Source organism: Cryptomeria japonica, chromosome 6, assembly GCF_030272615.1.
Source record: "Cryptomeria japonica chromosome 6, Sugi_1.0, whole genome shotgun sequence".
Taxonomy (NCBI): Eukaryota; Viridiplantae; Streptophyta; class Pinopsida; order Cupressales; family Cupressaceae; genus Cryptomeria; species Cryptomeria japonica.
This window is the reverse complement of record NC_081410.1, coordinates 225,136,132-225,154,799: the sequence shown is the minus strand read 5'-3', so window position 1 is coordinate 225,154,799 and position 18,668 is coordinate 225,136,132. Positions and strand designations below refer to the sequence as shown.

Here is an 18,668-nt window from a genome sequence, read left to right as displayed (position 1 = left end):
ATACTGTTTTTAAATGAAATTCATTTATAGATTTCCTTTTTCAGATAATTATTTTGGATAATTTTGTATTTAGAGATTGCTAATCTTGCAAGCAATTTATTTTGAGAACAAACTTCAAGTAAATTATCCATTGTAGTTATCTTGCTTTCTGCACTTAGATGTTATCCATTAGTAATTTTATGCCTACATGCTGCTAAAATTATAAATTCATTTTCATGATTAACATTAGAAATATTGAAGCATGACCTTTTGCCAATTTTACCTAGCTGCAAAGTCATTGAATTTGGCTTATATATATCTCACATAAAAAGGTTCCCTTGAGCAAATCTAATGATTTCAATCTTGAAGATAATTGTTGCTTTATGTTGAGAATTTGCTTTCATCCACTCTACAGCCAAATAGAGACAACTCAAAACCTCCTCATCAACCTTGAAATGAGTGGAATTGGAATGTTATTTCAAGAAATAATCAATTACATGTAACAGCATATGAAGCTTAAGGTATTGAAATGTTAATTCAAGAAAAAACTAATTACTTTGGAATAAATTATTAAATAATTCCTATAAAATAATGCCAAGACTTGCAAAGGTTGAAGACGCCTTAATCCCAACGTTCTCCCACTTGTCAAAGACGTTTCAAGAGGAAAAACAACATGAACTGCTTAGGGCAGCCCATATAATTGGAACACCACTTGAACTTCTCTATGCTCACTAGCTTTGTCAATGCATCTACAACATTCATCAAAGTGTCAACTTTCTCTGATTTCACCTTTCCATCTTCCACCATATCACGAACAAAATGAAACTAAACATTAATGTGCTTTGTTCTAGCATACAAAGTAGGATTCTTTGCCAAGAAAATGGCACTCTAATTATCACAATAGATGGTAATCATCCCTGCATCAAGCCCAACATTTGAACACAACCTCTTAAGCCAAATGGTTTCCTTTCAAGCATCAGTAGCTGCCATGTACTTTGCTTTTGTCATGGAAAAAGTGAGTACAACTTGTTGCTTATTAATGCAATTGATGGCACCATCAAACATCTTGAATACATATCTATTGGTGGGTCTTATGTTGTTAATGTCACTTGCCCAATCTAAATCCAACATATTCACGAATACACATTGAATGCCCAAGTCTAGAAGGATAACCATGAAAACACAAGGAATACTTGGAAGTACCCCTCAAATATTTGAACACTCTATTAACTGTATCGCAACGTACCTATCAAAGATATGGCATAAACTAACTCAGGACTCCCACTGCTTAAGCATGTCTACCCTCATATAGATGATAACATACATCAAACTGTCAATAGCACTAGCATAGGGTAATTTGGTCATGTACTCCATTTCTGAAGGAGACTTTGGACAATCCTCCACAAAAAGTTGTGTTCCCTATAACATAGGAACAACTAATTTTCTACAAGATACCATGCTGAATCTCTCCAACATTAAATTTAAATACTTACATTGGCTTAACCAAAGCTTTCTACTAGCTTTGTCTCTTTTGATCTCTATTCCCAAGATATACCTTGTTGCACCTAAATCCTTTATTTTGAATTGTCCTAACAGCTGAGACTACAAATGTAAAATCAATTTTTTACCTTTCCAAATAAACAATATATCATCTATGTACAATGCAATAATGAGAATGCAATCATTATCAGTTTTGCACTAAACATAAGGATCAAATTTAGATCTTGGAAACCCCAAACTCAATACAAAGGTGTCAAATTTCTAGTGCCACATCCTAAGAGATTTCTCAAGACCATACAAAGGCTTTTAACTTGCAAAGTAATAACGTACTACTTAGGTTGTGACAAATATATTTCTTCCTCCAAGTCACAATGAAGGAAAGCTATATTCACATCCATTTTCTCTACTTCTAGATCATATGTTGCTGCTAGTTATAACAAAAATTTGAATGGATGTCAACTTTGCGATGGGAGAGAATATCTCACCATAATCGATTCCCTTCATCTGTGAATAACCCTTCATGGCCAACCTTGCATTATGCTTCTCAACACTACCATTAGGATCAGCTTCTTCTATGGGTTTATGTCCTTTAGGCAAGGGTATCAGATTCCATGTGATATTTTTCTTCAATGTAGTTGTCTCTACATTTGTGAGTTTCATCCAAGAATCTGCATCACTCATACCCATTACCTCTTGCACAATCCTTGGCTCATCAACATTAGCAATCAAAGCGAAAATTCAATTAGAATCTAACAATGAATAACTAAACCTTTCAAGTTGTCGCCTATTACAAGTGGACCTCCTTAAAGGTTGAGGTTGAGGTTCTTCTTTTGATCTTTCAGAGTTGTTAGAGCCCTCATCATTAGGTCCATTTTGGGCTTCTAGTTCAACTTTCTTAGGATCAAGAGGAAGTTGAACCACATCTTTCTTTTGTTCTTTTGTAGGTTACAAAATGGTGGAAAAAGGTTTCATCTATTTGAATCATAGTTACCAAGAGACCCGTCACCTACCCCTGGAGACACGCGTCTCTAGAAACTTCTTGATGCATAGGGTGCTTTTGGCTGCCGTCTCCTGCTGTCTCCGAAGTCTCCTGACCAAAAATTGATGTCTCCTCCTAGAAAACTTAGGTCAAAATGCAATAAAAAGGCAAAAAATAAAGCAAATAAATAAGATAAGCTTGCAGCAAAGCAAAGTCGTAGGGAAATGACCAATAAGGAAAGTGTTTCGTAGGAAGACAAAAAACCATGCAAAGTTATAGTGATCGGATATATTGACAGTGTAGACTTTTTGAGAGGACTGATTACTTATTGTGAATTTTAATTCATGTTGCATCCGCAGAGTTTTCCCCTTTTTCTTTTTGGGTCTAAGTATGTTTTCTCCTTGCTCAGGGTGTTTCAAGTTGTAGCTCATGCGCGCTTGCCACGTGTTGGCACGACACGCTTTTTCGATGGCTTCATTTTCCTTTGGCTGCGAAGCCCCGCCCGAGTGCCGCATGGCGTCATTTCTTTTCTCCTGCGAGGACTTGCTCACTTTTAAGCGGGGGGCATTTTGAAATACATGTGGCAACCTTGTGAGACCTTTTGGGTCACAGTTTTGTTGAAAGGTGAGACTCCCCATCCTGTTGCCACGTGTCCATCCAGAGCAGGCTCTAGTAACCTCCACGCTCATTCGTTTCTTCAAAAGCAAGGCGTTTCTTATGAGGTGGATGATAAAATGATTAGCTGCGAACCAATTTTGGGGCTTCGTTCCAAATAACTCCAAGGAGTTTGTTGCAGGGGAACAGTGAGGATGCTTTTTCTAATCCAATTAACATAAAGGTATGCCTGTCTGTGCAAAGGCCAGAGCGGTCATCACTTTCACAGTATTTGATGAATGCGCAAGATGAGGACAGAATGTCGGCTGGTCTATTGTCATGATTAGTTCTTGTTTCTGGTAGTGGGTGGTTAAGCTTTCCTCTATAAGTAGAGGATTTTTTGTATAATCAAGGGTTCTGAACTTTTATTTTCTCTAAGAAACACAGAAAAGTTTCCTAGGCAGGAATTCTAGCCTCAAAGTTATTTTTGTACTCTTGAATTAAAGCAATCAAATTGTGCCTCGGGCCTTTGTGACTATTTCATTCAGCGTGCATTGATAGTTTTCGTGCATTTTCGAATTTCAGTCTTCTCTAGTAATGTATGCTTGAACTCTACTAGTTGAATCGTGTTATAAACTCTTTCTTTTGGTAGATGTTCTTATATATGCACCACTTCATTTAAAGAATCTTTAAATGTATCTTGAGGTATGTTGAGGCATGTAGATTGTTGAATGGGCCTTAGAATTACATGTATATGAAGTTCTCTATGCCATTTATTTGAAAAATTATCCTCTCAGGCTTTCACCTTAGATTAGATTTGTTTTTTATGTTCCTTCTTACCCTTTTCCCTCCCACTGAATGAAGAGCCGACTTCTAAAATCCCAAAGGTTACACAGTGAAAACGCGCAGGTTCCCCATCACGGAGTTTCCCATAAGGTTGTTTTTCTAGAAGCAATTTTAGAGATCAACACTTATCATTGTAATAGTCTAAAGAGAAATTGCCTTTACTATTTAGCTGACGATATTGAGTGTGCTCAACATCTATATTACCTTACTTTCACTAAACAATTTAGATTGGCTATGGTATCAACAATATAAGCAATTTTAATTTTAACTTTTGTTCAATTTTAAAGTTAATGTTAAACTTTACCACTGTTTTTGTTTTCAAAGTTCTTTGTCATGATATGTTTTGGAAATTATTAAATTATATTTAAAAAAATTGACCCAAAATTGGTTCCCAAAGCTTGTACCCTTTCAAAGGAAAATTAGTTGTACCAATACCGATACCAGTCTACGGAGTCTCCAAGTACCCTCGTCTCCCGATAACCTTGCTTTGAAGATAACACTTCATATGTTGTGAATCTTTCTTGCCATTGGATCCCAAAGCTTGTACCCTTTCACACCAACACCATAACCAATGAAGATACATTTAATAGCCTTGTTCTTCAACTTGGACCTCTTCTCCCTCGATACATGAGCATATGCCTCATAAGAAAACACATGTAGATGTCTCAAAAAGGGCTTCTTGCCTGATCACACCTCCATAGGTGTCTTCTCAACAAGAGCTGATATAGGAGATCTGTTAACCAAATAGCACACAATGGCAACAACTTCAGCCCAAAACTCCCATTCAAGGCCAGCCTTATCATACTCCTAGCCCTCTACATCAAAGTCCTATTCATCCTCTCCACAACTTCAATATGTTGAGGTGTATATGGAGTTGTCTTATGTCTCTCAATCCTGTGCTCTATATAGAACTTGTCAAAATCTGCAAAACAAAACTCACCATTGTTGTCAATCCTCAAACACTCAATCTTTCTACTAATCTGATTTTCTACCAAGACTTTGAATTACTTAAACTGATTGAAAACTTCAGATTTACTCTTGAGAAAATAAACAAATGTCCTATTATAGTCATCAATAAATGGAACAAAATACACGGATTTGGATAATGAAGGAACATTTACAAGACCAAACACATCAAAATGCACAATCCAAAACTTCGGAAGGTCTATGAGAACTATGATGAAACTAAATTTTGCTTTCCATAAATTGAACTCGAGATTACAATCATCAAGCCCCTCAACAAGGCATTTATTTTTTAGGTTTCTCAAAACCCTTTTCACCAATGTGGCCAAGTCTTTGGTGCCAAAGCATTGTCTTCCCTATAGGCAGCTTCATCTCTAAAGCATAAGCACCCTTAGGTAACTAGAAAGCATGACTATTGGAAGTAGATACAACACTCTTCTTTGCTATTGGTTCCAATGGTGATGATGATGACTCAAAAGTTATTTTCTTTGTTTTAACAAAAGAACTATAGCATTGAACCGTGCATCATCTGGCTGAAACAAAGTGCCAAACACCCTTAGCAAGGCCCATAGCTCTTCTTGTCCTCTTGCATCCTCATTTGAGAAGACAACATGCACACCCACATCATTCAATTTACTTTTAGAAAGAAGGTTCTTTGCCAAACTAGGGAGATGTCAAACATTGTTGATACCCTTAATCTACCATCTAGGAATCTAATATTGACTCTTCCACGGCCAATAATCTTCATGTGAGAATCATCACACAGATGCTCCTTCCCACGATCATAACTTTCATACTTAGAGAACCAATCTCGATGTGAGGTCATGTGAAAAGAAGCACCCAAGTCTATCAACCACACATTGTGTGATGCATGTGTTGCCAAGCCAGTGGCGAAGACATCTACATTATCTTGAAAGGATTTATCAAAATCAAAATTAGAGAAATTCTTCTTTTGCTTCTTCTTCTCCTTCTTACACTCTTTGTGAAAATGATCAGATTCGCCACAATTCCAATATTTTGCCTTGTTCTTACTACGAGACCTAGATCTCCCACAGGATTTGGATTCTGACTTTTCTTGCTTTGCATTCTTCTTCTTGCCTTTTTCTTTCATCCTTCCTCATATTGTAAGAGCCTCCTTATTCGATTCAGAATATTTTCTCTGCATCTCTTCAAATAGTAACAATGCAACCACTTCATCCATCTTGAAGGTGGTAATGGTACTTCCAATGGCTATGGCAAGGTGGTCCCATGAATTCAGTACTGAACACGACAAATTCATGCAATGATCCTTCTCTATCTTTACATCAACAGAGTTCAACTGGGCAACAAGCATATTAAATGCATTTAGATGATCTACAACAAATCTTCCTTCCTCCATCCTCAACGAATACATCTTTTGTAGGAACAACTTATTTATTAGGATTTAGGCTAATAAATTTGAGCAAGTTTCTTCCAAAGGTTTTCAACAATCTTCTCTTTATGGACATTTAGGAGCACAGACTCACCCAAAGAAATTCTTAGCAGACCCTTAGCCTTCTAATCCATTAGATCCCAGTTTTCTCATTTCATGCTTGATGGTTTGGTTCCAGATATAGCCAACCATTGATCATGGTCGACCAGCATGTCTTCTTTCCATAGCTCAAAGTTGCTTGATTTCTCAATCTTGATTCTACCAGATGTGCAGATGTGCTCGCCATCACCTTGCAACAATGTTACGAAAAAATCTCAACAACAAGCTCCCACTCAAAGAGATTAGTACAAAAAATCCTCTACTCACAACTAGAATCAAAAGTTAGCCAGGCTATGCTAACGTTGGCATGCTGTGATGGTTAAGTTATGTTGTTGTTCTTCTTGCCATCAAATTTCAAACCCCGCTGGGGTGCTATTGTTGAATTTCAATGGGGATGAGGCTCCCTGTTTGTGACCTCACTAATTCATGGCTTCGAGTCAAAAGCGTTTACCCCTCTTAAAAAAAAAAGCTAGCCAAAATTTGATACCACCTGAAAGGAAGTCGGATATGCGAAAAAGATTCCTATATGAATCTAAGAGGAGAGAATGTGCAAAATTTTCTAACTTTCAAACCCTTATTCAGTTACTATGGAGAAGATGCACATAATAGGTAATTTAGAAAATAACATCATAGATGCACAAATAAAATTATAAAACACAACACCAAATATACGTGGAGAAAACCCTATCAAGACAAAACCCCATACTCCAAAAGCCTAGCAATGTATTACTATAAACAAAACTGGTTAAAACACACTTGCAGTACAAGCTTCTTTCAAGAGTATAAACAATGTTGATAGCCTAGAATCAATTTGGCAACATAAGGATACCTGCAAATAATCAACCTATCCAATTCCATCTCCAATACTTGCATTTATAATGCTCTAAACAAAATGGATGCCATAGGATACATGGCAATATGTGACAGGCTGCATGAAGTTGTGTCATCTCCACTTATTTCTCGAATACCTCCTTGCATGCCAAAGCCCTCCTAGACATGCAATGCACTGCATGCATGCATAAGAGGCTACGCAAAATGGGGCCAACATGTCATAATCTATCATCAATAGGTCATAATTGACTCTAACATTGTCATAATCAGTCATAGATCAACTTATATCTTATGACAAACTCCACAAATCATGCTACATGATGTCCACCAAGTTGGATGCCTACTTCCACCATTTTAGCTTACAAGTTGTACACATCACCTACCATGTAGGATGCCACCTCATTGGTAGGTCCCACAAAGTGACACAACTTATGTAGGCAATAAACTTTGGAATAAATAATTAAATAATCACCATAAAATAATGCTAGGACTTACCAAAGGTTGAGACACCTTAATCCCAACAAAGAAATGGAAAGTTCCTTGAGAGGAAAGGAGAAGCTTGTGAGATTTCATGCAAGCTATCTAAGGCAGTCCCTACACAAACCTTGGGTAAATATTCAACTAATAGAATACGAGTCTTGAATGCAAATGCAAATGCATTTTTTCCTATCATTTGACTAGACTCAACCATTTCAAACACAAGAGGATGGTTAGCTTTCCATCTTACTTGCTTATGTCATTGGATATTTTTGTTGTTGTTTTATGGCTTTATAAGGCTAAAATGCAGCTACACTAAGGCTTGATTTCCTACTTTATCAATTCTCCAAGGCCAAAGTGGCACCCAAGGAACCTTCTACAAAGGATGAGTTTGTGGAATCCACGATGTTGGCCCCTTCGAACCTTTTTAGGGAAAGGAGGATCCTGTCCCAAAATCTTTCACAATTACAATCCCCTTGGATAATTAGGTGGACTCTAGTCGTAGGAGTAGGGTAGGAATGACAAGGTTGTTTTGATCTTGGAAGATAATAAGGATAAGGAAAAGGTTGGGGGGATGAAGGAAAGGGGAATCAAAGGCAATCAGATTATCAGTACCTTAAATTCCCAGAGATTGGAGGAAATCGAGACTATGAAGGGGAAGCTACTCGGAGAGAGTGAAGATTCTTTGTCTTGTAAGAAAGCTAAGTCTTCTACGAAGATGATAAGGTAGGGGACTTTTCTTTTAATGTTGTGTAAAGACCCTTACCAATTTTCACCCAATTTTTCCACCTTTTCCAATGAGTATTTTGTCAAGAAGTTTGCATGCATGTAAGTGTGAAGGTTTCTATTTGAATCCCATTCTAACTATGCTCCAAAGAAATTAAAAGTGAAATGCATTGTAACATACTCATTAATTTAAAATACATGAATATATTGAAGATCATTCAACATTGATAGACTCGAATTCAATGGATTTCTTTATTAGCTTTGCTATTACAAAAAAATACAAAGATAGAGACAGATTTCTGACCTTTTCCCCAAAGATAAACAGTTTGTAATTTGTACCAACAGTCTATAATGAATTATCGAACAAACTTCAGTCAAAACAGAACCCTATGACCCAAGATACAGCTGGTTGACCCACAAGTTGATATCAAATACTAGCCTTCAGCACTGCAAACTCTGACTCACTACCTCCAATGAGTGATTTCTCTACTGTAGATTCCAAATGCCTAAATATAAGAGGGGCGGCTGTCAAGAAAGATCCACAGCTGGCATGGGAAGTCGCACCTAGCAAAGGGATGATTGGCAAGTAGAAGTTGGGAGTCTAAACTCAGTCCAACCTGTCATAAACTTCAACACCTAACTCCACAAAATGTAATATCAAATTTTGGCGTCCAACTGGCAAGCCCTAGTCACTCATCTTTATTTATTTCCATCACCCAAACAAATGCCTATCCAGATATGGCATCCAACCTCTCCTGTAATGCAAGAAATCAATACAACAATCTTCATCAATAGCTTGTCTTGCTTGCAAGACTTCACAAATTATTTTATCTTCCTTTGTTTATGCTCCTACAAGAAGCCTAAGTGATTCCACCTGCAATTGGCTAGGGTAGATCTCTCACCACCGAAACCAATTCCCTTAGGGTTTTTGTCCTAGGGTTTTACTCCACAAGAAGCTCCAAATCCTCAATAGAGAAAAAATAAGCAAGAACAAGCAAAATGATGAGCTCCCAGTTCCTCTTTTTATAATTTCCCTTGGAATATTTGGAAGTCTTTTCGAGTTCCTGCTTAAAATATTCATTAAAGCACATTAATAAAGTGACCTTTTATATTTCCTTTTAATTTTCACTGAAGTCACTTTATTAAATTAATTTAAGTAAATCTATCCATAAAATTTACTTCATTGAACAACTTTAATTAATTAATTAAATTTATTTCTTGATATCCTAAAATTAGCCTACGAGAATTAAACAGGCTAAACAAGTCATTCTCACTACTCCGTGGAAAGGGATATTACATGTTGCTAGGGAGTTCCCGGTAAGGAATTTAGTTGGCAAAGTGGACTCTTTAAAGAGAGGCTATAATCTCCAGCGGTATCCTATAATGGTTTATGAATGAAAACGGAAGGTTGAAAATTAGACTGAACCAATTATTTCTTTAAGTTAATAGGGGTCATCCCCATTTGAAAGTAAGAATGGAGTTTAATATGGGTAACTGGAATATGCTTAAGGATATAAGTGAGCATAGGAATCAGGAATTGTAGGAAAAAAAGGTATTGAAATGGTAATTCCAGGATGAACCAAGTTGACATCTCAAACAAAAGGTAAGCAGTAGAAAAATTTGTTATGGCTTAATAAGAAAAACTATCTATAAAAATAAAGTTAAGATAAAGGTGTAGATTTGATGGGATAATCAAAGAATGTGACCAGGAAGCAAGAATAGATCGTTAGATAGATAGCTTTAATTGTTTGTGGGCAAGTTAATTAGACATGCAGTCAGATAGACAGCATATCTTGTAAGTCACTGTTGCATGGAGATACCAGTCACCCAACGAATAAGAAAGAGGACCAAAGGTGAGAATTTATATCTCGATGACAAGAAACAAGAAATTGTGAATATCAATCGATTGTTAAGGAAATATTGACATTTCTGTACTGCAAGATTGCCTCATATTTTGTAGAAGAAAGATATCTTTCAACCTAAATGGTTACTTGAACAATCCAGATTTATGAAAGTGCATAAACTAAAAAAATATCTTACAATTGGATTACCCACTCTATTTGTGTTATCCCCTAGGAAAACTTGATCACACATAAAGCATTATATGTTTTTTATCTTCTACAACATCTGCTATCATCTTCTATTACAGATGCAATTCTCTACAAAAAACTGAACTTGGCAAAAAAGTCATCTGGTCACTGGTTAATTTAGTATTCAAAATAAGTACTATAAAAGTGGAGATGCTAATTTTCTATAGCATAATATTTTAGGATGGATTAATATTAACTCCCAAAAGATAAGATTTAGTGCCATTATGTGTAATCATTGTAGCTGGCATGAGTAGAATTCGTTGACAATCCACCACTTAATAAAGACAGTTACAAGTACAACGCTTACGCAAAAACAGAGTATCAATAATACAGATTGCAAAATACTGAAAATTTTAAGACAAGCTCAGAAATCAGCCTCATTAGAACATAATAGTCTAAAAGCAATTGAATTCGAAAGTAACTAACCTCATCAAGCATTTTTTGAATTATTGTTGTAGCTATGTTTACACTTTCACTGGATGGTCCATCCAGAACTGCCAAAAACGAAAATAAACTAAAATAAAATCTCCCAATCACTTGAGAAACAAGTTTTTAGCCCTCAAAGAAAAAAGCCTATATCTATTATCAATAACTTTGTCAAATAATCTATTTATATTCTTATTCATACACACTATACCAGTCTGTCGGTGTAAACAGAGATCTTATTTCTTTACACTTGTTTTAGTCACCATCCAATCACAATGAAAATAACTCTGCCTATAAGTACCTTTTTGCTAATGTCCATATTAATATTCAAAGAGAAAAAGAATACAACAAAACATCATAGAAAAATGATAGTTAATGATGATTAATGTTAAACTCCCAGAAAGAAAGTTGCAAAAAGAGAGCCAAAGAATGTATTGGATGTGCATATAATTAACCATGTTACAAAAAGGTCCACATGGGCAGGTTTACCAATGAGCCCCTTCTTTATAATCACTTTGTACAAGGATAGCATGTGGTTTAACACTCATCAATAGGTGTATAAGTTAGTTCTTGAAGCTAGTTACATAACCAGCAGACAATAAGATACAGAAGATGTAACAACACAACTGATGCAGAAAAATACTGGAGCAATTCTCAATATAATTAACCATGTTACAAAAAGGTCCACATGGGCAGGTTTACCAATGAGCCCCTTCTTTATAATCACTTTGTACAAGGATAGCATGTGGTTTAACACTCATCAATAGGTGTATAAGTTAGTTCTTGAAGCTACTTGCATAACCAGCAGACAATAAGATACAGAAGATGTAACAACACAAGTGATGCAGAAAAAGACTCGAGCAATTCTCAATATAACTCTCTTATAGATATAGCATAAATTATACTTCCCCACATTAATTGGGTGATCAGGAATGAAATTAAAGATTGTCTTGCTAGCCATTGACTCCTCCTAAGGATAGTTTCTTAAAGCTTAATTTTGATGGGGCTACCATAGGTAATGGGTCCTATGGGAATGGGATGGTGATCCATTTGCCATGGAGTACCTTTGTGAAAGGTGAATATTTTTTCCTCATCCCAAATTCAATACTGAAGCAAAGCATTAGCAATCGTTGAAGGGCTGAATCTTGAGAAATTTTTCGTATTTAAAAAATTGGATTAAGGCAACTCCCTTGTCATCATAGAAAAGTGACACAAGGAGAATTAAAGTTTAGAAATTGGAAAGCATAATTAGGGAAGCAAATCTGATCGGTGATAATTTTGTAGTAATGTACAGGCACTGCTTCACAGAAAGCAACAGTATTGCTAAATTTTCAGTGAATGCAGATATTCTTTGTTAAATTTGGCTATGGAAGCCATCCAAAATCAATAGACTTAAGGCAAGTACAATAGATTATAAAATCTATAGATTGCACTATGCATGATCAATGTGTAAAAAGTGTTCAACTACTAATGGGTATACATAGAACACACTACTAAGATATGTGAATGTAAAACCAATGTGGGATAATAGGAGATGTAATCACATGTGTACGCATCTCCACCAACTTGGAAATTATAAGTCACGTCATGCAAGTACAACTTACTCAATTACCTAAGCAATCTTTATCTTATCCTAGATGCATAATATGTAATAAAGCAACAAACTTAATGCAAAAATAAAATAATGCACCAAACCCCTCCAGCATAAGTATAGCTTAGGTGGATATGGAAAGAAGGAAAAATGGGCATTAACAAATTTGTTGCCATGATAAGCACCCAAATAAAAAGTGATTCCCTAGAGAAGGAAAACACCTACAAGGCAAAACTCCCCCACAAGGAGGGATGAAGAAAGAAGATTGTCAAAACCCCTATTGATTTGCACCCAATTTATTGCCCTTTCCCCAACAAGTATTTATGTCAAACAGTTTGCATGCAAGAAGGGAATATGGTGTTCTGTTGTAGTTTCTGTCATGCAATATTATTGAAGTACATATAGCCAAAGATCTCTTAGAGCCCTAACCAATATATCCTAAATTTTTCACCCTTCCCAACTGTTGTGACCTTTTCACAAATCGCCCCATTGCTAACAGGGACCCCCTCTTTTCCTTCTTTCTGCGTTGTTAGGTTATGGTTTTGGCTGCTTAGTGGGCAATTTTGCATTTCCCGTGCCCGAGTCTCGGAGTTTTGATCATGCCTAGTGCCGTCTAGGGTTTTTGAAGTTATAGGATCAAGTTGCAAACGTTGATATCTTAATGATTCTAAGTTTTGTCTAAGTGTTTGACCTTTTGAGAGTTAACGTGTTTTAAAACACACGCATCAATGATTTTAAAGTGCCAAAGTATTCCCATACCTTTTGGAGTTGTTTTCTTGCTCCTAAGGTATTATTTAAATTGATTTCACACTTTATTCCAATATTTTCCTAGCGTTTCGCTCATATTTTTTGGAAAATTTGCCTAAGTTTAGTCTAAATTTGAAGTTTCTAAGTGATTTTGAGTGGTTAAATTGTCAAATTCCTAAGGGAAATTCATATTCCAAGGGTTAGAGGGTCAAATTCCATGCTAGAGGTGCTTGTCCCCTCACATTCCAGACTACCCACCATTTTCCTCCACTCAAAATCCACACTACACATGGGTTTCCCCTGAAATCCATACTGGCTATTATTTTCCACCACTGTTTATCCATACCTGGATCGATTTTCCCCTGGAAGTGCTAAAATTTGGCTAAGTGTCAAGATTTATTCAGACTACCATCGATTCTCCACCAAGAGTGCAAACTAGAATGTGGATTATAGTGCAGACACCGTTGAGGATGATTCCATGCCTAGGTCGATTTTCCACCAGGATGTTTTGTGACAAGTTAGTGCACATTTTTGTGCAGACTCTCAATCTAGACCCAAGTTGATTTTCCACTGAGAGCATTTTAGTGAGTTTTGAGTCCGGATTTTCATCCAGACTGAGGTCGATTTTCCACCAGGGAGTGATTTTTGCAAGTAAAGTGAGTTTGGAGTGTGGATTTTCAATCTAGACTGCCATCAATTTTCCCCTGGAGTGTTTTTGTGTGCATTTTGATGAATTTGAGCATGGATTTTTATCCAAGCTAGGATCGATTTTCCCTTGTGGGGAATTTTTGACACTTTAATGATTTTTTAAAGGGATTTTTCAATCCCAACCCAAGTCGATTTTCCCCTGGAGGCTTAATTTGGATTTAAGTTGCAATATTTTAATAAGTAAGCCCCATTTAATTGCTTTTAAATAATTATTAATGATTATTTAAAATTTTAAAAGCAAAATTTAATAACTTGCAATAAACATTTAATATTTAAACCTTCTAGAAGCAAGTTAGTTTTTAAGTTTTTTACCAAACAAGTATTTAAGCAAGTGTTTTATCCCACATTGCTTGTGTGGTGAAAGTGAGAGGTAAAAGCAAGTATAAGAGAGGAGCCTTAGCATTATTTTATTATTAAATCTGCTAGGTGTCTCCATGAAAGGCGATTTTTCTCCAAGTTGGGCGAATTTTAGCAAGTGATTGAAGTGAAGTGTTGGGTTGAGGATTCTTTCCTCCTCCATTTTTTCCAGCTTGCTAATCTATTCCCCTTGCTGCCATTAAAGACCATTTCCAGATTTTCGATTTTCCAAGTTTGGCGATTTTTTGCAAATTTGGTGATTTTTGGTGAAAGGTGGCGATTTTCTGTTTGGAGACTTGGGCGATATTTTCCTCCATTTTTTGCTTGTTGTTCCCGACCTCCATTGTTGCAGATCCGGGCTGCCATTGATGATATTTTCAGAATTTTGGTTTGGCGCCATAGTTGGGAAAATTTCGATTTTGTTTGGAGAAGTGTTTGGTGCCACATTTTGATGATTTTCATGCATTCTTGGTGGCTGCCATCATTTCCAGCTCGCTGATTCACTTCAGATCTGAGGTTTGCTTCAGATTTGACCTCCATTAATGGTTGTCCATTAATTTTCAGACTTAAATTTTTATTGCCCAGCCAATTCCAACTTAGACGATTTACATTTGGAGGTTTTTTATGGAGTTTTTTGTGCCTTTTTAGACCATCTTATCACTGTTGCAGGTCTGAAAACTTCATTGTTAGGCAGTTGTCTTCAGAAATTTTCATTTCCAGCCACCTAACCACTTTGGCGATTTTGCTTGGAGCTGATTCCTTAGCTATTTTCCACCATTTTCAGGGATTTTTTACTACTTTGCAAGGTGCTGGTAAGTCTGAAGTAATCAATTTTCAGACTTGTCCTCAGAAATTTATTTTTTTACCAGCCACACTTACATTCCTGAATATGATTGTTTTCATCATTAAAACTGATTTTTATTGAGTTTATGCACATTTTTGAAGATTACAACATGTTTTAAAAGTCTGATTTTCAAGTTGTCTTCAGAATTGTTGACCTCCATTGTTGACTGCAGAAGGTGTCCTCGGACATACTTTGTGTGAAAACACAACCTTTCACACCTTTCCTTAGTCATCGTTGATTTGGTATACTCCTTTGCATTTTAGCTTGCATATTTTCTAAGCATAAGGAGGTATTAATGGATTTTATGAAAGATTTCCATGCCTTAAGTTGTCACGTTTTGAACTTAATTGTCAAAATTTACCAAGTGTATGGATTATTTTCCTGACTCCATGCTCTAATTAGCTAAAATCTTTAGAAAGTCAAGAATTTTATTAAGAGCATTATTTATTTTCATAAGTCTAACTTCAAGCTTCGTACAGGTGCGATGTCGAAGTCTGGATATAAGGAAAGGAAAGAACTATTGAAGATGATAGAGACTGGATTTTATCCAGAGCTTAAGATTTCATCCAGAAGGAAGGAAATCACTGATACAAACATACATTTCCTAGACTTCGACCAGATGCAACGGCGGATGTTCAAAGTCGGAGATCAAGTTCCTTCCCCAGCCTATGCGAATTTTATGAAGAGTGGTATTTTCCATGCCGCTGGATTCCCGCAGTCCATACAGTGCAGTGAGTTTATTCTGGAGTGTGCACGATGTTACGATCCGCTCACAAGAATGATCAAGACTCTTAAGGGCATTGTCATTGCCTACCTTGCTAAGGATGCTATTGCAGAAGTGTTCGGAATTCCACATGGAACAGACATGAAGGATGTGACCAAGGATGAATATGAAGAAAGATACACGAAGAAGATGGGTGTATGCAAGAATTTCACAAACAAAGAGTGGTTGATTGAGCCTATGTCTCATCATTCCAAGGCTCCCAAGACACTCATGTGTGTAGACTTCAAGGAGGAGTATAGCGATTTGATATTCATACTCAACAGACTGATGGGGATGCCGCAGGGAGCAATATTCAATGGATGGATGTTCTATTTCATCCAGGATTGTCTTAGAGGAACATTAGTAAATTGGTCTAAGATTATAAGTGACAATTTGGACTTTCAGTTGAGGAATGTAGAGCGGTCCAAGTCATTCGCCATGACTTCTTACCTGGTATACCTGCTTGCATGGTTTGTTTCATACAGAGGATTAATATGTAAGGTGAAGTCGGGAATGGGCAAGGACAATTCAGGAGTCATGAATGCTACCCCCAGCTGAGCAGGTATAGAATTGAAGACTAAGAGAGTGAATGATGCATTCACTATGTATATCACACGGATGTTGCAAGGCGAAATCCACAAAAGATTGTCCAAGGAGGCAACAGAGTTAATAGAAAAATATGGATCGTGGTACATACAGTTTCCCACTTTCACATACCTTAGGATTCATGGGTTTCAATTTGAACCCTACAGACTTCCTAGGTATCCGACTGGCATAATGATCTTGTTGGAAGTGGTAAGACAGCTTCTAGAGTTCGATGTCATTTAGAGAGAGAAGCACAGGACAGGCATGACATTCCCTATTTCAGTTGGGAAGACATCAGAGTTTTGCCAGTCCGCCATAGCTGCCAGCACTGCGAGTGAGGAGCTTGCATTCTATCGATTTTCTACATACAAGAAAAGAGAAAGATTTGATCCAGACAAGAAAGTAGGAAGGGTCAAGGGAGAGAAGTTCATTCACAGAGTTGACATAAAAGATTATTGGGCCAACTTGATGGACAAGCAAGCAGTGAAGAGAAGAATGTGGTCCAGAATGTCAATGGATTTTATGAGGAAGTGTGGACTTTTCCTAATTCCTAATCAAGTATTAGATGACAGAGATCATACACATCCACAGTATGAGAGCAAAATGAAGAAGGCAATCTTATTGCCTAATTGGTCAGAGTCCGAAGAGATTGACCTGAATATATTGATGAGAGAGGTCTTGAGTTTCTCCCTTACATACGTAGATATACAGATGAATAAGTTTGTTGACATGGGTGTTCCCTTCACTTATGAAATGATGAAGCCGGAAGAGTCTATTTCCGAGGAAGATCATAGGACTATAAGTGATGTCAGGATTCATGCAGACGAAGAGAGTCAAGCTCCCAAGAGAAGGAAGAACACGCCAGGAGAAGTCAAGGCCAGAGGGAAGAAGATTGAGGAGGTGAAGAAGAAACAGAAGATTATCATTTCTTCACCCCCTCCCAGTGTCTCATCAATCGAAGTGACTGAAGTAACAGAAAAGAACAAGGAGACAGCAGTGTTCCAACACAGTGATACTACCAGGGAATACTAAGGAATTTCATGCCACAGTGACATATGCACCTCCAAATGATAATGATGATCAGCTGGAATCCCCTACTGTCTTTTTGAAAGTTAGTTTGGGAAATGAGGTATATGATTGGACCAGGAATAATCTTGATGATAATGAGAATGTTATCTCGGCATTGAGAGGACTTGATCGAGAAATATGTCTCGATGACGGTATGGAGATGGCCGCTATTCCTGAATGGCTGATGAGAAGTATGGAGAAAAGTAAACAAATGATAGAGGTACAGCCCATTGACGACATTGATGACTACCTGTTGTGACGTATTCACACATCGCCCCATTGCAAATGGGGACCCCTACTTTTTTTGCTTTCTGGGGTTTGTTTCTAGGTCTTTTAGGGTTTTGTCTATTAGCCTTTGCATGTTGAGTGTTGCCAGAGGGATCACTAAGAGAGCAGGCTCTGTTTTAGCTAAAGGTGAATCAGTGGATGCTCCGAGTTAGGGTCATCTTTGAAAGTCTTACTTAGGACAAGGTTTTGCTCTTGTTGCTAATTGTGTCTTGTTTGAGTTTGAGGAGGTGAATGAAGCTTGGTGAGTGAATATCATCTTTGAAGATCTGAGTTAGGTCAAATTGGTGAGTGATGAAGTCTGGAATGTCATCCTGATCTTCAAATGTCCTGAAATTTGGCTAAGTCTAGAATGTCATCCTAATCCTGAAATTTCATTAAGTCAAGAAAATTGAAGAATCCTCCAAAAACTAGATTTTGCATTATAACTCCTGAAGGTCTGAAACCACTCTCAAACATCCTGACAGTATATATGGAATATAACTTAAAGTATAAGTGACATTTCCTTATATCTTTCATTTCCTTATATCTTTCTTCTTTCTTATACTTAAATGCTATATTCCATATATGAATCCTGACGGAGAGACCAAAATGTCAAATTTTGCTCCTAACCCTTCCAAAGTGTTCAAAGCGAATTTCAATTTCGCTCCCTACCCTTCCAAAGGGTCTAGAGCGAAATTCTCCATAAGACATTCTACTTTGACCTAAACTTAGAACTAACTCGTTCCCAGGCATTATTGAGGGCAAAACACTTGTTTGGATGAAGAAATGTGAGAAATGAAGTCAAGATTTGAGCCTA

The 18,668-nt window shown here is 36.9% G+C and overlaps 1 protein-coding gene across 6 annotated transcripts in view; it reads right to left on the bottom strand.

Annotated features, from left to right (window-relative positions):
- The window catches only part of LOC131071440 (uncharacterized), a 240,253-nt gene that overhangs the window by 99,085 nt on the left and 122,500 nt on the right, over nt 1-18,668 (bottom strand). For all 6 annotated transcript variants that reach the window (XM_059207313.1, XM_059207314.1, XM_058007274.2 and 3 more), the window contains one exon: nt 10,922-10,989. In XM_059207313.1, the coding sequence (XP_059063296.1) occupies nt 10,922-10,989 (68 nt within the window). The remainder of the gene's footprint in view (nt 1-10,921; nt 10,990-18,668) is intronic.